General features: G+C 45.1%; 2 protein-coding genes across 2 annotated transcripts in view; both read right to left on the reverse strand.

Annotated features, from left to right (window-relative positions):
• The window catches only part of si:dkey-230p4.1 (trichohyalin), a 26,435-nt gene extending 20,464 nt beyond the window's left edge, over nt 1-5,971 (reverse strand). Inside the window, exons 1-7 of the mRNA XM_053329070.1 lie at nt 5,870-5,971; nt 5,609-5,746; nt 4,547-4,624; nt 3,331-3,401; nt 2,815-2,980; nt 2,502-2,608; nt 1,447-1,743 (exon numbers count right to left, since the gene is read on the reverse strand). Coding sequence (XP_053185045.1) covers nt 1,447-1,743; nt 2,502-2,608; nt 2,815-2,980; nt 3,331-3,401; nt 4,547-4,624; nt 5,609-5,746; nt 5,870-5,971 — 959 coding nt within the window. The remainder of the gene's footprint in view (nt 1-1,446; nt 1,744-2,501; nt 2,609-2,814; nt 2,981-3,330; nt 3,402-4,546; nt 4,625-5,608; nt 5,747-5,869) is intronic.
• A 2,754-nt stretch (nt 5,972-8,725) lies between these two features.
• The window catches only part of LOC128368282 (titin-like), a 170,523-nt gene continuing 154,718 nt past the window's right edge, over nt 8,726-24,530 (reverse strand). The window contains exons 230-247 of the mRNA XM_053329071.1: nt 24,132-24,413; nt 22,978-23,571; nt 22,142-22,429; nt 21,704-22,003; nt 21,320-21,622; nt 20,379-20,681; nt 19,695-20,279; nt 19,013-19,315; nt 18,548-18,847; nt 17,831-18,406; nt 17,424-17,729; nt 16,650-17,255; nt 11,413-16,541; nt 11,149-11,305; nt 10,551-11,041; nt 10,280-10,433; nt 9,668-9,970; nt 8,726-9,019 (exon numbers count right to left, since the gene is read on the reverse strand). Coding sequence (XP_053185046.1) covers nt 8,727-9,019; nt 9,668-9,970; nt 10,280-10,433; nt 10,551-11,041; nt 11,149-11,305; nt 11,413-16,541; nt 16,650-17,255; nt 17,424-17,729; nt 17,831-18,406; nt 18,548-18,847; nt 19,013-19,315; nt 19,695-20,279; nt 20,379-20,681; nt 21,320-21,622; nt 21,704-22,003; nt 22,142-22,429; nt 22,978-23,571; nt 24,132-24,413 — 11,273 coding nt within the window. The 3' untranslated portion in view covers nt 8,726. The remainder of the gene's footprint in view (nt 9,020-9,667; nt 9,971-10,279; nt 10,434-10,550; nt 11,042-11,148; nt 11,306-11,412; nt 16,542-16,649; nt 17,256-17,423; nt 17,730-17,830; nt 18,407-18,547; nt 18,848-19,012; nt 19,316-19,694; nt 20,280-20,378; nt 20,682-21,319; nt 21,623-21,703; nt 22,004-22,141; nt 22,430-22,977; nt 23,572-24,131; nt 24,414-24,530) is intronic.

The following is a 24,530-nucleotide window of genomic DNA, read 5'->3' on the forward strand; positions in this document are numbered from 1 at the left end:
TACCACTATACCACTATACCACTATACCATTATACCACTATACCAGTATACCACTATACCATTATACCACTATACCATTATACCACTATACCACTATACCACTATACCATTATACCATGATACCATGATACCAGTATACCAGTATACCACTATACCAGTATACCATTATACCACTATACCACTATACCATTATACCACTATACCACTATACCATTATACCATTATACCACTATACCAGTATACCATTATACCACTATACCATTATACCACTATACCAGTATACCACTATACCATTATACCACTATACCATTATACCACTATACCACTATACCACTATACCATTATACCACTATACCAGTATACCACTATACCATTATACCACTATACCATTATACCACTATACCAGTATACCACTATACCATTATACCACTATACCATTATACCACTATACCACTATACCACTATACCATTATACCACTATACCAGTATACCACTATACCATTATACCACTATACCAGTATACCACTATACCATTATACCACTATACCAGTATACCACTATACCACTATACCACTATACCATTATACCACTATACCACTATACCACTATACCATTATACCACTATACCACTATACCAGTATACCACTATACCATTATACCACTATACCAGTATACCACTATACCACTATACCAGTATACCACTATACCATTATACCATTATACCACTATACCACTATACCATTATACCATTATACCACTATACCATTATACCACTATACCACTATACCATTATACCATTATACCAGTATACCACTATACCACTATACCAGTATACCAGTATACCATTATACCACTATACCACTATACCAGTATACCAGTATACCAGTATACCACTATACCAGTATACCAGTATACCACTATACCACTATACCACTATACCAGTATACCATTATACCAGTATACCACTATACCAGTATACCAGTATACCACTATACCACTATACCACTATACCAGTATACCATTATACCAGTATACCAGTATACCAGTATACCATTATACCAGTATACCCAGGACATTCTACCTTCATTTGGACCAGCTACACTAACAGAGTGTTACCGTGTTACCAGTGGCCCGTTTACCGTGTTACCAGTGGAGCGGTTACACCAGTGGACCGGTTACCGTGTTACCAGTGGACCGGTTACACCAGTGGACTGGTTACACCAGTGGACCGGTTACCGTGTTACCAGTGGACCGGATATGAACTCGGGTTGTTTCCACGACGTACGTCTCAGATAAAGTCTGAACTGGTTTTATGTACTCGATCCAATGAACAGGTGCAGTACAGACTAAGACAGGGTTAGGGTTAGGGGTCAGGGGTCAGGGGTCAGGGTTAGGGGTAGGGTTAGGGTCAGGGGTCAGGGTCAGGGGTCAGGGTTAGTGGTTTACCGTTCTTTCAGCTGTGAAACTTCAGTATCATGAAGAACCTTCAACTCTGAAATCTCTGGCTCCTCTTTGTGTCCCAGCTCTGCTAAGGAGAAGCTTCCCAGGGTTGAGGAGGAGGTGAGAGGAGGCACAGAGGCCAAGGAGTCAGAGGGTAGAGGAGGAGAGAGGGAAGGAGGAAGCTCAGAGGGGGAGGGTCTGATGGGAGGAGTGCTGATCCTCAGGGAGGAGGAGACCACGTCACAGCTGGACAGAAGAGATGAGGAGAGACGAGAAAACTCTGCCCTCAGCTGCCACAGGTCCCTACGACAGAGAGAGGTCATAGGTCACAGGTCACAGGTTACATCATGCTGGTCAATACATCGGGTTGGTCAACTTTTACGTTTCCTATTTGAGAAAATCAGTTTTAACCTTTTGAACCTCAATAACCCAGGATCCTAAACCACCTCAGCTGGCTCCTTTCCATGTGAAGGAGCAGCGGCTCTACTCCTCGCCCCCCCCCCCCCCCCTCCCCTCCTCCTCCTGACCCGATCTCTAAGGCTGAGCCCAGACTCTCTCTGCTTGGATCCAGCATCTCATAGTTTGGGTCACTACCCAAAGCTGGTGAGCAGAGGTGAGGGTCGGGACGCAAACCGTCCCAGAGCCTCCAGTCCACATGTCGATGTGTCCTTGGGCAAGACACTTAACCCCAAATTGCTCCCGTTGCTGTGCCAACGGTGTGTGAATGTGAATGAATGGTTAGACTCCCCTGATGAGCAGGTTGGCACCCTGCGTGGTAGCTCCTGCCATCAGTGTATGAATGTGTGTGATGTAAAGCGCTGAGTGGTCGCAAAGACTAGAAAGGCGATCTATAAGTACAGTCCATTTACCATTTAGCCGGTTGGAGGACTTCACCTGTAGAGTCCAGCAGAACAACATCAACCGTAAACAGCAGAGAGGTGATTCTGAGGTTCCCAAACTGAACTCTCTCCTCCCCCCGGCTGCACCTTGAGACTCTGTCCATGAAGATCACAAACGTGACCCCCCCCCCCCCCCCCATGGTATCAGCTGATCAGACGTACCTGTCCGTGGCGGTTTTCACTGTGTGGCAGTGACGTCTCAGAGCGACCACACAACTCCAGACTGAGAGGAGACGGTCCTGCTGCTGACACACACTTCCTGTCCGGCCCTGGAGACACACACAGACACACACACACACACACACACACACACAGACACACACAGACACACACACACACACACACACACACACACACACACACACACACACACACACACACACACACACACACACAGACACACACACACACACACACACATATATAAATACTACATAAAGTACTTCAGAAAATAAATACTACATAAAGACCACACCTCTTTCTCTCTTGTCCAATCAGCTTCTCTCTGCTCCGCCTCTTCCACAGCTCTCGTCCAATCAGCTGTTAGCTTCAGTAGATCTTCCCTCAGGGCCTGGTTCGCCTGCTCTGATTGGCTGAGCTGTTCCCGCAGTGCAGAGTTGGTGTCAGCGAGACAAACGGACCTGTAACACACACACATTAATACACACACACGCACACACACACACTCACAATACACACACACACACACATTAATACACACACACACACACACACACACATTAATACACACACACACACACACACTCACAATACACACACACACACACACACACACACATTAATACACACACACACACACACACACATTAATACACACACACTCACACATTAATACACACACACACACACACACACACACACATTAATACACACACACATTAATACACACACACACATTAATACACACACACACACACACACACTCACAATACACACACACACACACACACACACACATTAATACACACACCTCTGCTGTTCCTCCTCCAGCCTGATGAGGGCGCTCTCCAGAGAGTCGCTGTGTTCATCTCTGATCCTCCGCTAGAAAACACACATCAGTTAAGCTCCGCCCACACTGGGAACAGCAGTTAAGCTCCGCCCACACTGGGAACAGCAGTTAAGCTCCGCCCACACTGGGAACATCAGTTAAGCTCCGCCCACACTGTGAACAACAGTTAAGCTCCGCCCACACTGGGAACATCAGTTAAGCTCCGCCCACACTGGGAACATCAGTTAAGCTCCGCCCACACTGGGAACATCGGTTAAGCTCCGCCCACACTGGGAACAGCGGTTAAGCTCCGCCCACACTGGGAACAGTTGAGTCTACAGCTCATTATTGATTAGCTATGACTGCTGTACATTATTTATATATAATATATAAAAATACATATTTATATATAATATATATATTATATATTATATATGTATATATATAATATATAATATATATATTATATACATAAAATATAATAAAATATAATAATTATTACTGCTGTATGTTGCACAGAGTTTAGAGGTGTGTGCTGCAGGGTCAGGGCTAACCTTGACCCTTAGAGTCAGGGTCTGGGTTAGTACTGTAGTAGTAGTACTGTAGTAGTAGTAGTAGTAGTAGTAGTACTGTAGTACTGTAGTACTGTAGTAGTAGTACTGTAGTAGTACTGTAGTAGTACTGTAGTACTGTAGTAGTAGTAGTAGTACTGTAGTAGTAGTAGTAGTACTGTAGTAGTAGTAGTAGTAGTAGTAGTACTGTAGTACTGTAGTACTGTAGTAGTAGTACTGTAGTAGTACTGTAGTACTGTAGTAGTAGTAGTAGTAGTAGTAGTAGTAGTAGTAGTAGTACTGTAGTACTGTAGTAGTAGTAGTAGTAGTACTGTAGTAGTACTGTAGTAGTAGTAGTAGTAGTAGTACTGTAGTACTGTAGTAGTAGTAGTAGTACTGTAGTAGTACTGTAGCAGTACTGTAGTACTGTAGTAGTAGTAGTAGTAGTACTGTAGTAGTAGTAGTAGTACTGTAGTAGTACTGTAGTACTGTAGTAGTAGTAGTAGTACTGTAGTAGTACTGTAGTAGTAGTAGTAGTAGTACTGTAGTAGTAGTAGTAGTAGTACTGTAGTAGTAGTAGTAGTACTGTAGTAGTACTGTAGTACTGTAGTAGTAGTAGTAGTACTGTAGTAGTACTGTAGTAGTACCTCAGTGGTTAACAGCTGTGATTTCTCATCCTGCAGATGAATCTCCAAATGTTGACATCGATCTCTGTACTCCAACACCTGCAGACAGAAACACCGTTAGCACTGCTACTGCTAGCACTGCTACTGCTAACACTGCTAACACTGCTGCTGCTAGCACTGCTGCTAGCACTGCTGCTGCTAACACTGCTGCTGCTAACACTGCTAACACTGCTGCTGCTAACACTGCTGCTGCTAGCACTGCTGCTGCTAACACTGCTGCTGCTAACACTGCTGCTGCTAACACTGCTGCTGCTAGCACTGCTGCTGCTAACACTGCTAACACTGCTGCTGCTAACACTGCTGCTGCTAGCACTGCTGCTGCTAACACTGCTGCTGCTAACACTGCTAACACTGCTGCTGCTAACACTGCTGCTGCTAGCACTGCTGCTGCTAACACTGTTGCTGCTAACACTGCTACTGCTGCTGCTAACACTGCTGCTGCTAACACTGCTGCTGCTAACACTGCTACTGCTAGCGCTGCTGCTAACACTGCTACTGCTGCTGCTGCTGCTGCTAACACTGCTGCTGCTAACACTGCTGCTGCTAACACTGCTGCTAACACTGCTGCTGCTAACACTGCTGCTGCTAACACTGCTGCTAACACTGCTGCTAACACTGCTGCTGCTAACACTGCTGCTGCTAACACTGCTGCTGCTAACACTGCTGCTGCTGCTAACACTGCTGCTGCTAACACTGCTGCTGCTGCTAACACTGCTGCTGCTAACACTGCTGCTGCTAACACTGCTGCTGCTAACACTGCTGCTAACACTGCTGCTAACACTGCTGCTGCTTACACTGCTGCTGCTAACACTGCTGCTGCTGCTAACACTGCTGCTGCTGCTAACACTGCTGCTGCTAACACTGCTGCTGCTAACACTGCTGCTGCTAACACTTTTACTTATTCTACAGGTTCTAGAGGTTGTAGAGGTTCTAGAGGTGGTCCAGGTTCTACAGGTTCTACAGGTTCTAGAGGTTCTAGAGGTTCTCGAGGTGGTCCAGGTTCTAGCAGATGGTGTTTCTCACCTTCTTCTGCAGACGGTGGATGAGCAGCGCCTGGCGAGCCTCCCTCTCTCTTCCCTCCCTCACCTTCCTCCTCCACTCCCTCTGCTCCCCCTCCACACGCAGAGAGAGGGCGAGCGAGGGAGACACTGACTGGCACAGCTAGGGAGAGAGAGAGAGAGAGAGAGAGAGAGAGAGAGAGAGAGAGAGAGAGATTAACCTTGCTGATCACATGACCCCCCCCCCCCCCCCCCCCCCCTCCCCCCGCCAGCACCGCCTCCTCACCCTCTCACTCAGGACTCTGTTTCTGGACTCCAGCTCGTCTCTCTCAGCTCGACTCTCGGCCAGCTGTTCCTGCAGCCGGCACACCTCCCTCTGCTCCTCCATGCTGCCTGGAACACAGTACTACATCACTATAATACTGCAGTACTTTTACTGTAATACTGCATACTACATCACTATAATACTGCAGTACTTTTACTGTAATACTGCATACTACATCACTATAATACTGCAGTACTTTTACTGTAATACTGCATACTACATCACTGTAATACTGCAGTACTTTTACTGTAGTACTGCATACTACATCACTATAATACTGCAGTACTTTTACTGTAATACTGCATACTACATCACTATAATACTGCAGTACTTTTACTGTAATACTGCAGTACTTTTACTGTAATACTGCATACTACATCACTATAGTACTGCAGTACTTTTACTGTAATACTGCATACTACATCACTATAATACTGCAGTACTTTTACTGTAATACTGCATACTACATCACTATAATACTGCAGTACTTTTACTGTAATACTGCATACTACATCACTATAATACTGCAGTACTTTTACTGTAATACTGCAGTACATTTACTGTAATACTGCAGTACTTTTACTGTAATACTGCATACTACATCACTATAATACTGTGTGTATGTATGTGTGTGTGTGTGTGTGTGTGTGTGTGTGTGTGTGTGTGTAATCAGCTTGTCTTCAGTATTAATCTTCTTATTAAACTTCAGCAGATTCAGCCGACATGAAAAATATTACTACTACTAGTACTAGTACTAGTAGTACTAGTACTAGTAGTACTAGTACTAGTAGTTTAGTAGTGGTAGTACTACTACTAGTAATATTAATATTACTAGTAGTAGTAATATTAATATTACTACTACTAGTACTAGTAGTAGTGGTAGTACTACTACTAGTACTAGTGTTGGTATTAGTAGTAGTACTACCACTACTAAACTACTAGTACTAGTACTACTAGTACTAGTAGTAGTACTACCACTACTAAACTACTAGTACTAGTACTACTAGTAGTAGTACTAGTACTACTAGTAGTAGTATTATGGGCTGTGTGTCCAGCCTGTTAGCCTGTTAGCCTGTTAGCATGCTAGCAGCAGGATAAACATCTTACCGGCTGATTCCGGTCGCGCTTTTCCTTTTTACCGGTAATAACCCGTCCAGCTGTCCCGGTGAGCGTCCCGGTGAGCGTCCCGGAGACTCACTGCGAAAACTTTCAAACCGGGAAACACGACCTCTTACCCGGTGACGGTCAGGTCACCTGACAACAGCGACCGGAAGTACTGCGGTCAGACCCGCCCCCACGGTGCCTGTATATTACACACATTACGGTAAAGGGCTAATTTACAGTGTCCGTATATTATACACATTACGGTAAAAGCGTGTGAGGTCAAAACATTGCACATAAATCTTTATTTTGGTTTATAGTTAAGGAATAGCACCATGTGGGATCTTCCTGAGGCTCTTATCAGTCAACATATCGCCAGAGTAAATGTTCCTGAAGCTTAGTTGGTGATGAGGGTTAGGGTCCCCTAATATATATATATATATATATATATATATATATATATATATATAGTTTTAATAGACCATATAACATGTGACAAACCTCCCACTGAAACTAACTACAAGATAATTATGTTTTAACTCTTCACTTCCAGCCTTAAATAAACACCTACGCATTGTACTGCTGAGGTATATTAATCATGTCACTGTGGTTTAATGCTGAGTTTACAAATAAGAAATAAATGAAGAATTAAAGATTTTCATGACAGCAAGGAAAGAGAGAGAATGGGTGTAGTGCTGAAATCATGCTTTATTAAATCAGAAATGCATAAAACTCAAGGAGGATGAATATAGTTCTACATCAACAGATCATTAAATCAAAGTGCAGGGAAAACTTAAATACTTCTCTTTCCTTTCACAGCAGATGGAAACGCTGTGGTGAAGAAGACCCCGACTAGCGACACAGTGAATGACTAAAAGCTACGAAACACTCAAACACAAAAACACGTTAGCTAATATCCTCCGAGAGACGGCGCTGCTTCTGCACAGCAGAGCTGGCTTTGGCTTTCTCTTCATGGCCAGGAGATGTTAAGGTTTAGAAAGCCAGTCCAGCCGTCCTGTGCCAGAAACAGCGCTCTTTATTAAATGAGCTAAACGCTGAGAGAGCAGGCCGCTCGCTCTCTCAGCAGGTCATCATCACGGTGGTATGACTCAGTCAGTCTGAGCACAAGGCCGGTTCATGCTGCTTACATGAGGGTTATGCAAACAGCACTCAGGGTCTTACACTCAAGGTACAATTCACAGGAAACTGTAGTATGACACGCACAGACGCGTGTCCAAAGCAATCACTTGTCTTTGTTTCTGGTTCAAACATCAACAGGGAGCCTCTCTACCTGTTGAGGCAATCTTAAAGACTTCAACTTAGTGTTGAGGCACATAGTTTAGTTTCTCAGTCTGACAGGGTATTCGTTCCAGTGAAACTTTCTCCTGTTAAAACATTTGTTCTTTTGTTTCTGTTAATATTATTGTCATAAATAACAATGCATACATTTCTCATAACCGTTAAAGTCGGCTATATACATTATGTACATGTCACAGAAAAGTGGTTCAAAAATCCTAAATCATAATTGTCCAATATGGCACATTTTATAACAACTTTAGACTTGAGTCTAGTTTGGCATAAATTAATGTCAAGATTGGTACAAAAATAGTTCATATTTACAATACAGGAATCCAGATCTGTATCAGGATCATCGTTTCTAATTCACTAAACAAAAAGGTTCTGGATGAGGGGAGCGGGGATTTACATCTGTTTTTTTTTACATGGACCGAATGTGAATGTTGACGGTTGCAGAGTCGGATCCGAGCTCGTTGGACAGTCGCAGGGTGTACGCTCCGGCGTCGTCCTCCTTCACCGCAGAGATCACGAGGGTGGAGAGGTCATCGGCGTTCTCCACGTGGTACCTCTCGTCCCCGTTCGGGAGGGTCCGACCTAAGCGGACCCACTGCACCGAGGGGGCGGGGTCTCCAGAGAACATTCCTGCTACCGTCAGTGACTTCCCCGGCTCGGCACTGACTTCCTCTGGAAGAGCTTCGATCTTTGGTGGAGTGCCTGTTCGTGAGGAGAAGATGAGATCAGTGACGACAGTCACTTCAAACAGTAACGACGTTTCATATTTGACACAAATTAATGAGTCGCAGAAATAAGCCACAGTTTCATCAAACTGTCGAAATCCAGGTTCATTACATATTCTGCTATAGAGTAAAATACATCTTTACCCATTTTATAAAGTGCAACTATATTTATTATTCTAAACAAAGATGTCATGTTGGAGACCTTGTCTGCTTGCTAGCCTCGTGATACAGTCTTCGCTAGTCTTCGCCGGGTAGAATACAGTATATTTCTTTCTCCTGCCCTCCTCTCCTGTCCTTGTGAACTAGCTGCTTGCAGAGCCAGTTGGCATCATTATATATATGGATGTACTTACACATGTAAAGTGGACAGTGAGCAGGCCCTGAATGTCGCACCTCATAAAATGGAAAACATCTATTTTACTGTAGGCAGCAAAAAGGGGCTTTACACCCATTTGAACTTGACAAAACATGAGGCTTATTTCTTTGTGCAAAAGAAACTGTACACAAGCATCACTCATCTTTACTTACAAAGATGCTCAGATAATTCAAGGCCCACCTCTTATTACACTGTGAAGTGTAATAGGATCAGTTAGACAGATTCAGGCAACTTTTAAATGCATCTCACCTCTTTTACCCCCTGCGGTGAGGGCCCTCAACGAGGAGGCAGCCTCGACATGCGAGTGAGAAGACATTTCCATCATTTGGCTGCTGGAGCTCATGGAAACCATTGACTCTGACATCATGGCAGACATGCTAGTTGCAGACATGCTCTCAAACGAATACCCGGCAGCAGCAGAGCGGGAGCTGCTGCTGTAACTGCCGGCCTGCATGGAAGCTGACGAGGCTGAGAAACTCTGAATGCTGGCAGCAGCATCAGTAGAAGCTCTTTGCTCCACAATAACCATTTTTGTTGGTTCTTCAACAAGAGCTGCGAGGATGCAAATGATAAGCACACAGGTCATATCACAATGTGCACAAGTACAGTATACTGTATGCAACTGTGTATGTAGAGTCATTACACAGAGTACGATGGAAGCTGGGTGCTGATGTACCTTGGATTTACATTTAAATATTTGAAAAATAAAAAAAACCAAACCTCAAATGTTTGTTCACAGGAAACTTTCCTGTGAGCAAGTTAGTGCAATCCAAGTTTCATTTTTTAGTATCCAAGCCAATTAAACTCACTGAGACACAGTGAGTTTAATTTAGGTTTTATTGAAATGCAACAGTGACTTACTGAGGACGTTGAGGGAGGATGTTGCAGAGCACTGTCCGGACTGATTTTTTGCTTTTATTGTGTATTTCCCACTGTCTGCAACCGTGGCTTCACATATCTCCAGAGTGTACTGATTCTTAGAGCGGCTCATTTTCATGCCAGATGTGACTGATATCTGCAAAGAAAGAGTGTTACAATAATTAATGTGCATAGTTTTCTATTGTTTTGTCTACAAAGTAGTCTGAAGATCTGAGAGTGTAGCAATTGTCTTAGCACTTCCAAAAGTACTCACGGTCATGTTGTCTTTAAACCACTCCACTTCAGGGGTTGGCTCTCCTGCAATCTCGCAGGTGAATTTCACATTTTGTCCTTCATTCACATTCTGGGACCTGGGCTGCACCAGGAAGTAAGGTGCATCTGAGGGCCCGGCTGTGATTGTGGTGTCAAACTGACACCTGACCAGGCCGTGCTCTGTTTGAGCCTGACATGTGAGGATCCCCTGCTCACGCTGGCTGACCGACCGGATGGTCAAGGTTTGATCATGTCCAGACACTCCGTATCTGTATTGCTCTGAGTTGGCCAATTCGAGCCCGTTCAGGATCCATCTGATGTTGGAGGCCCCGGGGATGTTGGCCCTCAGAGTCAGAGACTGGCCCTCTGTAACGGACATCTGGCTATGGGAGGACGTAACCTCTTTCACAGAGGACAGGACTTCCTCATGTACCATTTCCTTTTTCATGACCTCCTCTGAGATATCAGCTTTTGTTGTGGAGCTTATGGAGGCTAAGAGAGAAACAGATTTAAGATGTTAAGGCAGGAGATTGTTCGAAAGTGTTTGTTGCTGCAGGTTCAGGAAAGAGAATAGTATCAACAAGTTGGTATGATCTTACCTCGCACAGTGACTGTGCAGCTCGTTGACACTGCTCCAGCACTGTTGGTAGCTGTGCACTTGTACACCCCAGTATCAGAGACCTCTGATTCATAGATCTCAAGATGTGCAGAGCCATACTCTTCAAAGATTTCGTATTTCCCACCCTCAGACAGAGCCTGTCAATCAGAGAAATATCATCAGGTAACAGGTATTACATTCTTCCATTCTTTTTTTTTACATCTGTAAAAAACTGACAATTAAAATATTTTAAGTTTTTGAATACCTTTCCATCCTTCATCCACGAGATTACAGGTTTGGGCTCTCCTGTCACCTTCACTGAGAGTTTGACAATAGAGTCAGAGGTTGCAGTGACGTCACTCAGCCTGACAGAGAAGGTTGGCTTCTTTTCAAGAGTTGGTGACATCACTCTCTTTGGTGACCTGATTGGAGAAGTGACTCGTTCCTTCTCAGATGGCGTTGGTGATTTATGAGTGGGGGACTTTGGTGTTGGGGATTTTGGAGTGGGGGACTTTGGTGTTGGGGATTTTGGAGTGGGGGACTTTGGTGTTGGGGATTTTGGTGAGACTGGAGACTTGATTCTCTGAGGTGACTTGATCGGCTCAGGGGACTTGACTCTCTGAGGAGATTTGATCGGTTCAGGGGACTTGGCCTCTGGAGAGATGACTCTGGCAGGGGCAACTACTTCCTCCTTGGTCTCAGACTTGCGGATGGTCAGAGTGAAATGTGCTTCTTGTTTGCTGCCAGCATTTTCCACAACCAGGGTGTAGCTACCTTCATCGGACATCTCAACAGCAGAGATCTCAAAGGAGGAGTTGTAAAGGGTAGAGACAATGTGATGACGTACAGAGGAACCAAGTACTGTTCCTTCATGCAGCCAGGTTATAGAAGGTGCTGGTTCACCATCTACATCACACTCAAATCTGGCAATATCTCCCTCCTCCACAGTCAAGGACACTGGTTTGGTCAGGATCTTGGCAGGGACACTAGGCTTCACCCTTGGCGTCTCAACAACAGTCGTGGTTTCTTTCATTGTTTCACTCACTGTCTCCTTCACTGTTGTCTTAGAGGAGGAGACGTGATACACCTCTGTTCTGGTCATTTCTGGGAGATGGGAGGATGGAGGTTCCTCATCTTTGCGGAATGAAGAGAAGGCAGCATATTCTTCTCCTGCTACATCCAATGTGGCATAGTCAGAAGTCTCTCCTTTGGCGTTCTTGCAGACCACACGGTAAGTGCCAGCATCTTCAGTCAGACAGTTGATGATCTGGAGAGTCAGAACTCCACTGATGTTGCTCATGTGGTATTTGCCACTCTGATGAATCTCTTTTCCATTGTGGTACCACTTCACCTCAGACTCAGGTTTGGACTGGACATTCAGGGTGAACCTTGTGTGGGTGCCGTATGGAACGCGATGAGATCGCATCCTGATGGTTATACGTGGGGCATGGTCAAGGCTAAAGTGACCCTGTGTCACTACCTCCACCTTCCTCTCCATTGACTTCCTCTCTGATCTCAGAGTCTGCTTCCTCTCCTCATACCTGGACATATAGTCAACTTTAGGGAGGGCCACTTCTGCTTTGACAGTCTTTTCTGGGGTAGGAGATCTCCTCCTCTCTGGTTCTGGCATTGGGAGTTTCTTGATTGGTTTAGGAATAAATTTGGAAGTAATTGTGGTCAGGTGCTCAGATTCAATGCCCTCAGAGACTGTTGAAACAGAGACTGTTTTTTCCTTTCTGGAGATTCGAGTCTTCTCCTCAAACTCCATGCGTTTAAGTGCACCCTTGTAAGTGGAGATTCTCTGAGTAGTAGTGTGTGGGCGCAGCAGTTCCTGATCTTCTCTTTCTTCATACACTCTCTGCTTCTGTCTTGGAGGTTTGTATGTGGTCTTGTCATGACGCTCGCGGAGCTCAACGAAACTTGGTCCAGCCTCATATTTAGAAGGGATTCGATAGGAGTCATATCTGTGGATCTCTTCTCCCTCTTCTTCATCACTGTAGACTCTTGCAGGTGATGAAGGACGCAGAGCAGACAACTCAAAGCGAACAGGGCTGAGGCTAGGCGGAGATGCAGAGTAACCAAGCTCCAGCTCTTCCTCCAGACGAAGCCTCTCCTCCTCAGTTCTCTTCATAGACAGATACTCATTCACAGGCAGCAGCAGCTCCTCATCTGACAGGTCACCCAGAGATCTCCTCCTGATCCTATGGTAGGCCTCCAACTCAGGGGAAGGAGTACGTTGCCTTGCAGGCCTCACTGTCTCCAAATCATCCTGAGTCATGGATGAGATGCGCCACCTAGGTTTATAGTGGTCCTTGATCCTAACAGGCACCTCATAGAACTGTTCCCACCTGGAGAGGCGAATACGCTTCATCCTCTTCTGCTTAATTTTTTCCATGGGTTCAGGGAACTCATACTGATCCCGCAGTTTCTTATACCACTTCATGTCAGAGAGGGGCTTGAAGTGTTTTATTTCCACATCCTCCTCAAGAACAACTGGGTTAATGACACGAGGAGCAGGGACAATGTAGGGCATACGCAGCCTCTTCTCATCTGCCCGCTTCTTCCTCTCTTCCTTTTCTTTCTGTATCTCTGCCTCAGTCTTCTCACCCTTCTTAGTTGTGACAGCAGGTTTGAACATGGTGGCTGCTTCTCTGACAGCTGCTATTGCTGCGGGTGGTAGAGGCATGACAACAGTGCCACTCAAAATCTGAGACAGCCTCACCTTTTTGTCCAGTTTCTCCTTGCCGGCCATTCTTTGTTTCTCCTTTTCAGTGGGCTCATGCTCCCTCTTTATTTGAATGTAGGGCTCTACTCTGAGTGTGGCCTGGCAACTGGCAGATCCAGCGGAATTGGTAGCAGTTACTCTGTAGACGCCTGAGTCTGCACAGAGAGTCTCTTTGATGTGGAGAATGAAATAATCCAGACCCTCATGGACAAGCTCAATAGATGGTCCAAAGGCTATAGGAGTGCCATCTTTCTCCCACTTGAGTTCGGGATGACCAGATACTCTAATTTCAAATCGCGCGTTCTGGCCCTCCCTGCATTCAACATTTGCAAGCAGACGTTTGAACATGGGCCTCAGGGTGAGGTCTGCTGGTTTAGGTCGGGGAACAACGGTAAGACGAGCCTTGCAGCTGTCATCACCATACCTGTTGCGGGCCACAACACTGTACTCAGCGTCATCATCATCGTCCAGGCTGTGTATAATCAGCTGGTACAGGCCCTTGTCACTGATGAAGGTGTGTTTTCTTTCATCGTATCCAGGGATGAGCTTCTGTCCAGACTTGAGCCAGGTAACACGAGGCTCAGGGTGAACAGTGATGGTGACGGATAAACGGACATCCTCTCCCATGTAGGCTGTACGGTTGACCAGAGGAAGGGTGAACTCTGGTGGCTTCTGAAGCATTCTGGCTGCATCAACTCTGCGCTTTATCTTCTTGACCACACGAGCAGTGAAGAAGTCACGATAAGATCTGACACCATTGACGAACAGTTCTGCATAGGCACTGTCCTCACCATACTCATTCACAATCTTACACCTGTACGTGCCGTCATCTGCCCTTGTGACCTTGTTGATGCTGATTACAGCCAGGCCTTCATCATATTCAATTTCATATTTGTCACCAGCTTCAAGCTGCCTGACACCACAGTACCATGTCACTTCAGTGGCGCTGTCATAGTTTTCAATGTTGCAGATGAATTTGACACTGTCTCCCTCCTTCACTACTGCATGGTTAATCTGGCCACCAATTGGACCGTGTTCAAATGGAGCAATCTTCACCTTGGCAACAAATACGCCACGCTGGGACCTGATGGAGCCGCCGCTGGCCACACGGGCTGCAGAGATGACAGTGTTCCACTCCTTCCTCACCATGTGCTGGTAGTATCTCTTATGCCTGCTAGTATTTATTGCTCTGGTGCTGAGCTCCTCTGTGGATTTGGTCAGCCAAGGATGTGCCAGAGCCTCAGCAGCAGTCATACGGTGCTTACGTTCCTTTGTCATCAGGCGGTCTGTGAAGTCTAATGCCTCAACACTGACCTGCTTGAAGCATTCATCATCATAGCTGTAGACTGCATTGGAAATGTTGTCAATCATCTGTTGGTTGGTTTCAGCAGTGAATGGATTAAGTCCACTAATGAGCACATATGCAAGGACACCAATAGGCCACATGTCAGTGACAGTGCTAACCATGTCGCACTGGTGGATCTCAGGAGCAGCGTACTCTGCAGTGGTATACTGAATCTTGATTTGGTCTCCAGGAGTCATGTGTCTGGCCTGGCCCAACTCAATAATCTTTACAGTAGAGCTGGTTCTAGATGTGTACACAATGTTCTCAGGCCTGATATCAAAGTGTCCGTAGCTCTGCTCATGCAAGAACTCTATAGCTGAGCATATCTGCCTCAAGTAATTAACAATCTCGCGCTCATTAAGTTCAAACTCAGCTACGTTGAGACGCTCAAAGATGTCGACACCTGAGATGAAGTCATAGATCATCACTAGCTCCTCTGGGCTTTCAAATGATTCATGGAGGAGGAGGAAGTTAGTGTGTTTGGCCACATTTAGTGACGCAATTTCCTTCTTGACTATTGCTTGATCGGAACCTCTCACCTTGATGAATTTGGCCATGTAGGTCTTCTCAGAGCTAATGGAAACACAGCGGTGAACAATGCCAAACTGCCCTCTGCCCAATTCTTCTGCAATTGCATATTTGTTGTGCATATTCTTTGCATCAGAGTGTTGAGCCTTGCCCTTGGGGACATGGTCACTATCATCAACCTCCCTGTCATAGAGCAGAACTCTGGATTTATCCTCCTTGGTCATAACAGGCCCGCTGGTCTCAGATGGAGCACTCTGTCCAAACTTATTCTCAGCGATGACTCTGAACTGATAGCTGGTTCCTCCAAATAGATTGATAACAGTGTAGTGGGTGTCACGTGACTGGGCAACACGCTGCCACCTCTCAGCAGTAGTGGGGCACTTCTCAATGATGTAACTGATCACCTTGCTGCCGCCATCATTTGCTGGGGCCACCCAGTTAAGTGTGACAGAGTCTCTGGAGATATCGCTGGCTTTGATACCACGTGGAGGATCAGGCACATCAGCCACATCCAGTTCAACTGTCTGTTGATCAATGCCGAATCTGTTCTTGGCACAGACGACATAGAAACCAGCATCCTTCTTCTCCACTCCGGTGAACACCAAAGACGTGAATGATCTGGTGACAATGACCTGATAGTGGCCATTGCTGTCAATAAGATCTTGTCCCTTCTGCCATGTGATGACAGGATCTGGTTTGCCAGTGAAAGGAATCTTGATGTTGACTACTTCTCCACGCAGGGCAGGGATGGCTTCCTTGTCCTTCAGGTTCTTGGGCAGGTTGATCTTGGCAGGGACTAGAAAATAGAAAAATAATTTAAGTGAAATGACATAATTTAATTCAAAATGTGTTAAATATGTTTTCACACAATATACTTGGCATGATTGGGTATCTGTGAGCTTACTTTCAACATCCAGAGAGACTGTAGCACAGATGGCGCCTCCCTGGTTGGTGGCCCTGATCTGGTATACAGTGGAGTCTTCATCATCAGCCTCAGTGATGACCAGCTGATGGTAGCCTCCCTTGAATTCTTGAATCTTGATCTTCTTTCCATCAGAGTGGATCTCCTTTCCTCGTCTAAACCATTTAATGACAGGCTTGGGCTGTCCTGTGATCTTGCAGACAAGGGTAGCATTGCTCTTGTACTTGACGCTCATGTTCCTCAGCTCCTCCTTGAAGGCAGGAGCACGGATGTCAACGGCTGTGGCTGGAACAATAGGAGCGGTCTCCTCACTGTAGTCACTTTGGCCTCCGAGGTTCTCACACTTAACTCGGAAGATGTACTCAATGCCCTCGGTCAGATGCTTGACAGAGAACACTGTCTGTTTGATCTCATCTGTGGTCACCGGAGTCCATTCTGTCCATTCCTTCTTATCCTTCTTGTGTTTCTCTTCTAGGCAATAGCTCTTAATCTTGGAGCCACCATCGCTGAGTGGAGGTCTCCAGGAAACCACACAAGAGTCCTTGGTGATTCCAGAAACAACTGGTGACAGAGGTGGTGATGGTTTTTCTGTGGACAGGAATTTTTAAATTAGTATTTTTTCACAGTGTATAAGAGTATCTTCTTACACCTAAGTTGTTAGGCTGTATCACTGTTCAATTCTTTTGTATTGCAGTATGAAGATAAGAATTCATTATCTGCATTTATTTACATAAATAGGAGTTGGATCAAACTTACCCAGTTGGCTCTTGATAAGGATAGGTGAAGTGAGCTCCAATGGCTCGCTGTTGCCATACCGATTCTGGGCATACACACGGAAGAAGTATCCAGCACTGTCAATTAGGTTGGGCACGCGGCAAGATGTGCCATTAATGGATGATGACACCAATTCCCACTCAGCGCCCTCCTTGTCTTCGCGCTTCTCCACGATGTAGTTGGTAATCATGCAGCCTCCGTCGTCCATTGGAGCCTTCCAGCTGATGATGACAGAGTTCTTCAGGAGGGCGTCCAGGATAATGGGGCCCTGAGGTATATCAGGTTTGTCTGGAAACAGATGTATTAGATATTATTTGTAAATTCAATAATGCTATCTTTACAGACACATTCTTTGTTGCATTTACTACAGTAAATTTTCATGAACATACCGTAGATTTCAACCTTGAACATAGTGTCTGCTCTGCCAAAGTGGTTGTGTAGTCTGATTCTGTATTTGCCTCCATGGATTCTACGCTGCACGTTCTTAATGACTAGGTGAGTGTAGTGTTCTGTGGTCTCGATGCTGATATCCTCTGTGCTCTCGAGAGTCTTTGCTCCGTGGAGCCACATGATCTTTGGTTGAGGACGTCCAATATAGACAGCATGGACACGCAGGGTAGTTCCAAGGCCGGCATAGTAGGTGTCCTTCAGCGGGTAGTCGGGGTGGAAAGAGGAAGCAGCCTCCAATACTAGGATTCCTGTGGATTCAGCCTCTCCAGCATCATTAATGGCCTTGCAAGTGTACTCTCCCTCATCCTCCTGTTGGTCAGTCATGATGGAAAGGGAGTGGTTGCGGCCGTCAGAGCTCAACTCGTACTTGCGAGATTCGACAATCTCTTTGCCGCTGTGGTACCACTTGATTTCAGGAACAGGTCTGCCAATAATCTGGCACTTCATGACGGCAGGCTGTCCAAGCTTGGTAGTTACTTCATCCATTTCCTTTCTCAAGCTTGGTTTTGTTTCAACTGCAAGTAAAAATCAAAGAGGTATAATTATGAATGTACATGACATGTTACATTCAGTAATATCTCAGAGAAAAGTCACTCTGGATAAACACAGTACATGCTCACATAAAATGTTCACATATTATATTACAGCCCACTCACCGATCAGTTTGGTCTTGACGCATGTGGCAGTCCTACGAGGTCTGCTCATTCCGGTCTCATTCTCGGCAAACACTCTGAACTCATACTCGGTGGCCTCAGCCAATGCAGGTATGGTGAACTCCATTGCCTTCAGCCTCTGCTTGTTGCACTTCTTCCAGGTGCTCTCTGTGGACTTCCTGTACTCCACCCAGTAGCCCAGGACCTCCTTTCCACCATCACACTCTGGAGCTTGCCAGCGGATAGTGATGAAGTTGTGTGTGACATTAACTGTGTCAATCTCGCCTGGTTGGCTTGGCTTGTCTGAAAGAAATTAAAAACAAAAAACAAGTTAGCTTTCTTAATAACGTAGCTAACATGTTGATTTTCAAGGACCAAATAGTCTTAGGACCTAGTTGTACAAACTGGGTGATAATTTCACTTAAATTTACAATATTTACATTTAATTGTTCCATGTCCACAACTTACCGAATGGATCTTTGCATGTGACTGGGTCAGACACAGGACCAGCACCGCTCTCACCAATGTCGTTGACAGCAATGATGCGGAACTGGAAGTCTGTGTCAGGGGTGAGTCCAGGCAGAGTAAACATGGTGGAGGTAACCTTGGTCTGGTGGCGGGACCACGTCTCACTGGACACCTCCTTATACTCAACAAAGTAGCCAGTGATGGCAGAACCACCATCGTCCTTTGGTCTGGACCAGGCCAGTGCCACAGAGCTCTTTGTAACATCCATGATCTCTGGTGTGGTGCTTGAAGGCTCAGGGGGACCTGGTTTGAAAGAACCAAATTTTGGATTTGTACATTAATTTTTAAATATATAAATTGTTATGGAGATTTGGAGGTGAGTGTGTAATTCTCTGTGTGTGCCAAAAGTCAGGTTATTGATGGTTTGGAGTTATTACATATGTATTGGTATTACTTGTGCAACATCACATGATCAAATCCAAATAGTTTAAAAATGGAGGAACATTTGTGCTTGCAGATGATATGCCAAACTTTCCCATGGTTTGGGTTAGATTTGGTCAGATTGTCTTGGCTAGGGTTATAGAAAGATCATGGACTGGGTTAAAACAGTAAAATACAGTACAAATGCCCATTTTAAAAGACTCGACTACTATTAGCATGCAAAACCAGGAAGAATACTTACAGAGTGGAGTTTTGGGCACCAGTGGCTGCTCAGACTTCAGAGAGGCGCTGACCCCAAAGGAGTTTTCAGCTGTGACCTTAAAGTGGTACTCGGTTCCCTCCTTCAGACCCTTGACAACCAGCTGAGTGTCAGTCACTCTGGAGTCTATCGTGTACCAGGCGTTTCTAGTAGCCTCTCTCCTTTCCACGATGTAACCCAGGATCTCTGCGCCGCCGTCATCAGTGGGCGCCTTCCAGGTCACCTTAACAGAGCTGGCCTGGATCTCCTCAAAGACCATTGGTCCGTCTGGAGCGCCCGGGCGGCCGATTACCTTCACCTTGATTTGGGTCTTCTTCTTACCAACCCTATTTTCGAGCAGGAGGTCATAGATACCAGAGTCACTCCTCTCAGCTCCCTTGATCACCAGCTCACTGGTGTTCTCGGTGGAGGCGATCATGGCCCTGGCGGCGACGACACCGCTGTCCTTCAACCACTTGCAGGTTGGGAGAGGTTTGCCCTTGATGGGAACAGAGAGTCTAACCACTCCTCCCTGGCGGACTACGTACACGTCTTTGTATTTCAGCTCTAGTTCACAATCAGGAGATTCTGGTGAAAAGTAATAGTTAAAATAAGTTTTCATCTATAATAGTTTCACAAAAATAGAAATATCATACTGCAATTGGGTGTAGTTATCTTTGTCCTTACCGAGCATCTCAGTGACCGTGACAGTTCCTGGCACCTCGGCAGGCTCCCCAGAGCCACCAGCGTTGCAGGCCATCACACGGAATTTGAATTCTTCTCCTTGAGGCATGCTGGTCAGCGTATACTCACAGATCAGAGATGGCGTGGTGTTACACTTCAGCCAAGTCATGGTGCCCACCTTCTGCATCTCAATCAGGTAACCATCCACTCTTGCGTCTCCCTCATCATCTGGAGGACTCCAAGCAAGTGACACGGATGTCTTAGTAGTATCAGTGATTCTTGGGTTCTGAGGACAGCCGGGTGGATCTGAAGGGGAAAGAAAAGCATGTTAGTATTTCTAGCTCTGCTTCAAATGTTTGATGATTAAATGCATGCACTTCAGGGCTTTTAATGTCACTTACTATAACTATATTCATTTTTTGTCGTGAACTTTCTTTCTAGAATACATTTGTAAACACCAGATATTAGTACGTCAGGTTCGGGTTGTATGCAGGAATCTAGACATTTAATTTAATATCTTTTGAGACCTTTTTTAAGACCCACTTCTCAGACAGGCCTCAACCATAGTTACAACACCTTACCAACACCTCCTACCATTTGTATGAAAACTTGTATTTCCCCAGTAGTTAACTATGTTGTTTAACAACCAGGTGTAAAATGACTTTTGCATGCTATCATGCAGCAGCTAGTCAGCAGGTCATTGAGTGTGCTTACGGTTGTCCTTCATTTATAAATAAATGAAATACACAGAATCCCACTGCGCACCTACACAATGATTAAATTCAGGCACATTTTAGCAAACATCCTCTTTAGACAAATAAATACATATTGAAAATAAGCTATAAAATGCAATACCTGTGAAAATGGCATTAAATACTTTTTACTCTTTAAGGGCCTTAATTTTCGCTAAATTGATTTATCAACATTTGGATCAGTTTCCTCACCGATGGGATCTCTTGCCACCGCTGGTTTGGATGGCAGACTTGGTTTGCTCGTTCCTCTGGCATTGATGGCAGTGATTCTGTGTTCATATTCCAGGCCTTCAATCAGATTATTCGACCTGTATCTAGTCATGGTGACGGGGTTCTTGTTGGCACGCACCCATCTGTCAGACCTGACTTCTTTGCGCTCAATGATGTATCCAGAAACTTCAAGCCCGCCATCTTCCTCTGGTGGCTCCCAGGCCACAGTCATGCCATCACGAGAAAAGTCAAAGATGATTGGTCGGCCAGGAGGTCCAGGCACGTCTGTGAAGGAGGGAGGGTTACCATACAGTTGACGTAATAATTTCACCTAAATGTGTAATCATGGGAGAGCAGAAGTCTTACTTTTCAAGCTCCTACAAGTGACAATCTCAGACTGCAGGAAATCTCCGGTGCCATAGCGATTTACGGAAGCTGCGCGGAAGACATACTCATCTCCCTCAATCAGGTTCTCGAACTTGAAGGTTGGTCTACTGACAGAGTCGCAGACGGGCACCCAGCCTGGTCTGTGAGCATCGCGCTGCTCCACCACATAGCTACTGACGGGAGCACCACCATCTCTGGCTGGAGGATCCCAGCTGCAAGTGACGGTCGTGGCGTCAATCTCATCAATCCTGATAGGTCCTGTTGGTTCATCGGGTTTTGCTGAGAAAAGGAGAATTATTGTTACTGGTTACTGTAAAATACTTTATGTACACCCCTTAAACATCTTGACTACAGGTTGATCTACTCTGGATAAGTATCAGAACTAAATAATGAAAATGATAAATTATATTTCCTTACATAGGACGACGACTTTGATGACCTCAGAGATGACACCAACAGCGTTCTTCACCTCCAGGGTGTAGTCACCGCTGTCATCGATGGTGGTGTCCGACATGGTCAGTGTAGAGAACTTGCCGGTACTCGTCATCTTGATGCGGTCAGAGACTTTTATCCTGTTGTTGCTGAAGTACCAGAAACACTTGGGAGGAGGCCTGCCAATGATTGGCAGATCCAGCTCCAGGGTCTTTCCAGCCAGAACATTCACAACCTTCTGAGGAATACTGGAGAAATCCACCATAGGCATCACTGGAAGGGGAAGAGACACACAAAAGATGTATGATTACAAATTGTATGAAGAGTTGTGAAATAGACTGTGAACTGATCATATACTGGAATTTACTGCCTCCTGCCGATGCCTGCTATTATCATTATTATTGTTGTTGTTACTGTCGCTTTTATGTGTATCTCTCTCCTTTCTTTCTCAATCAGTCAAGGCAGATGGTCACCCACCTACAGTCAGTTCTGTTTGAGGTTTCTTCCTGTTAAAGGGGAGTTTTTCCTGCAGCTGTCACTAAGTGCTGCCCATGGAGGAATGTCAGGTCTCTTCAAAATTAAAGAGTTCAGTCTATACCTGCTCCATGTGAAAAGAGCCCTGAGATAACCTTTGATGTGATTTGGTGCTATATAGATAAAATTAACTTTACTTGATGTTGGGTGGAAAAGAGCTAAATCTTCAGTATGTTTATAGTTGAGAGGTCTTGATTTGCTTCATGACCATATCTTAATTTTTTAAGTTTTACCCAAAACTATTTTAAAATGCATTATCTTTAATTGCGAGTAATATAATCTGTTACCTCTTTGTTCCTGCACGGTAACAGCTGTAACAAGTTCCTTTGGCTCGCTGGCACCTCTGCTGTTGACTGCCCTGATTCTGAACAAGTACTGCTCCTTCTCATTTAGCTTCTCGATGGTGTGCTCAAAGTCGGTTATCTTCAGCGTGGCCACCTTCATCCACTTGTCGGTGCCGACTCTACAGGCCTCAATGACGTAGCCTGTTAACCTGCTGCCACCATCGTGCTCGGGCTTCTCCCAGCCCAATGAGACGGTGCTCTTGGTGACATCAATCATCTCCAGCTTCTGTGGTGGCAGAGGCACCTCACACACCAGGATGAGGTCTGGAGTCTCACAGGGCTCACCAATACCGTAGATGTTTTCGGGGAGGACTCTGAAGTAGTACAGCATGCCCTCAAACAGGTCTTCAATCTTATAAGAAGTCTTGCTGCACTTGGAGGTGACAGTCTTGTAGGCTCTCATGGAGGCCTCACGCCTCTCGATGATGTAGTTGTTGACAGGAGCACCGCCGTCTACAGCTGGGGCATCCCAAGAGATGGTGGCAGAGTCCTTGGTCAGCTCCTTTATCTTGATTGGACCAGTTGGTCCAGGAGTATCTATAATAATAAACATACATTGTTTTCAATAATGAAAAAATCAAGCAGGTATTTTCATACAAATACTGGGGTGTGATGATCTGCCAACTAAAGGAGTGAGCAGTAACAACGAGGCTGGCTGACAAACACACACTGCAAAATTAAACCAACCAAGTGAAACTGTGTGTTCAGTCTCACTTCAACGACCCTGCAGTGTTATTAGCTAAAGGTGCAGGAGAGAGGCTGCTTTCCTTACACAATATATAACAATATGTAACATTAACGTTAATAATCCTGAAACCAATATGGAGCTTAATCCCACATCAAATTTACATTGACAGGATTTAAATATTGTCTTCTTTAATTCAAATGTTACGTTAAATCTCTGTTTCTTCTTATTTTTTGTCTTTTCTGTGATGCACGAAAAAATCCAGACTTGATCTCACAATATTATATTACATAACTATTATCAGTCAATGAATCAATACATTTTGTTGTTAAGTCTAACATTTCCAAAATGTAATACATCATATGCAGTCAGTGTAATAACAATAAATAAGTAAGGGTTAGGGTTAACTTACCATAGACCTTGACCAGAATGCTAACTTCCTGTTTGCCGGCAGAGTTCTCAGCTACCAGCGTGTACTTGCCGGCATCGTAGCGGTGGACCTTATCAATGATGAGTGTGGTGGATGTGGTGTTGATGTCAATGAAACCTCGGTTGTGGAGGTCAACACCAGGCTTGCTCCAGGTGATGGCAGGAGCAGGACGACCCGTGACGTTCACAAACAGGCGCAGGGAGCCACCGGCACGCAGGCAGATGGTCTTCTTCAGGTCGTCATGGAGCTCAAAGTCAGGAGTTTCTGTGTGAGAGGTGGGGTGGGTTCATTTAAGACAGGTTGTATTGTTGGTGATCTTGGAATTTACATTTATATTTCATAAGTTTTAAAGACAGAAATATATTTCTCTGTACTTGAATA

The sequence above is a fragment of the Scomber japonicus genome, chromosome 11, assembly GCF_027409825.1.
Source record: "Scomber japonicus isolate fScoJap1 chromosome 11, fScoJap1.pri, whole genome shotgun sequence".
Classification (NCBI taxonomy): Eukaryota; Metazoa; Chordata; class Actinopteri; order Scombriformes; family Scombridae; genus Scomber; species Scomber japonicus.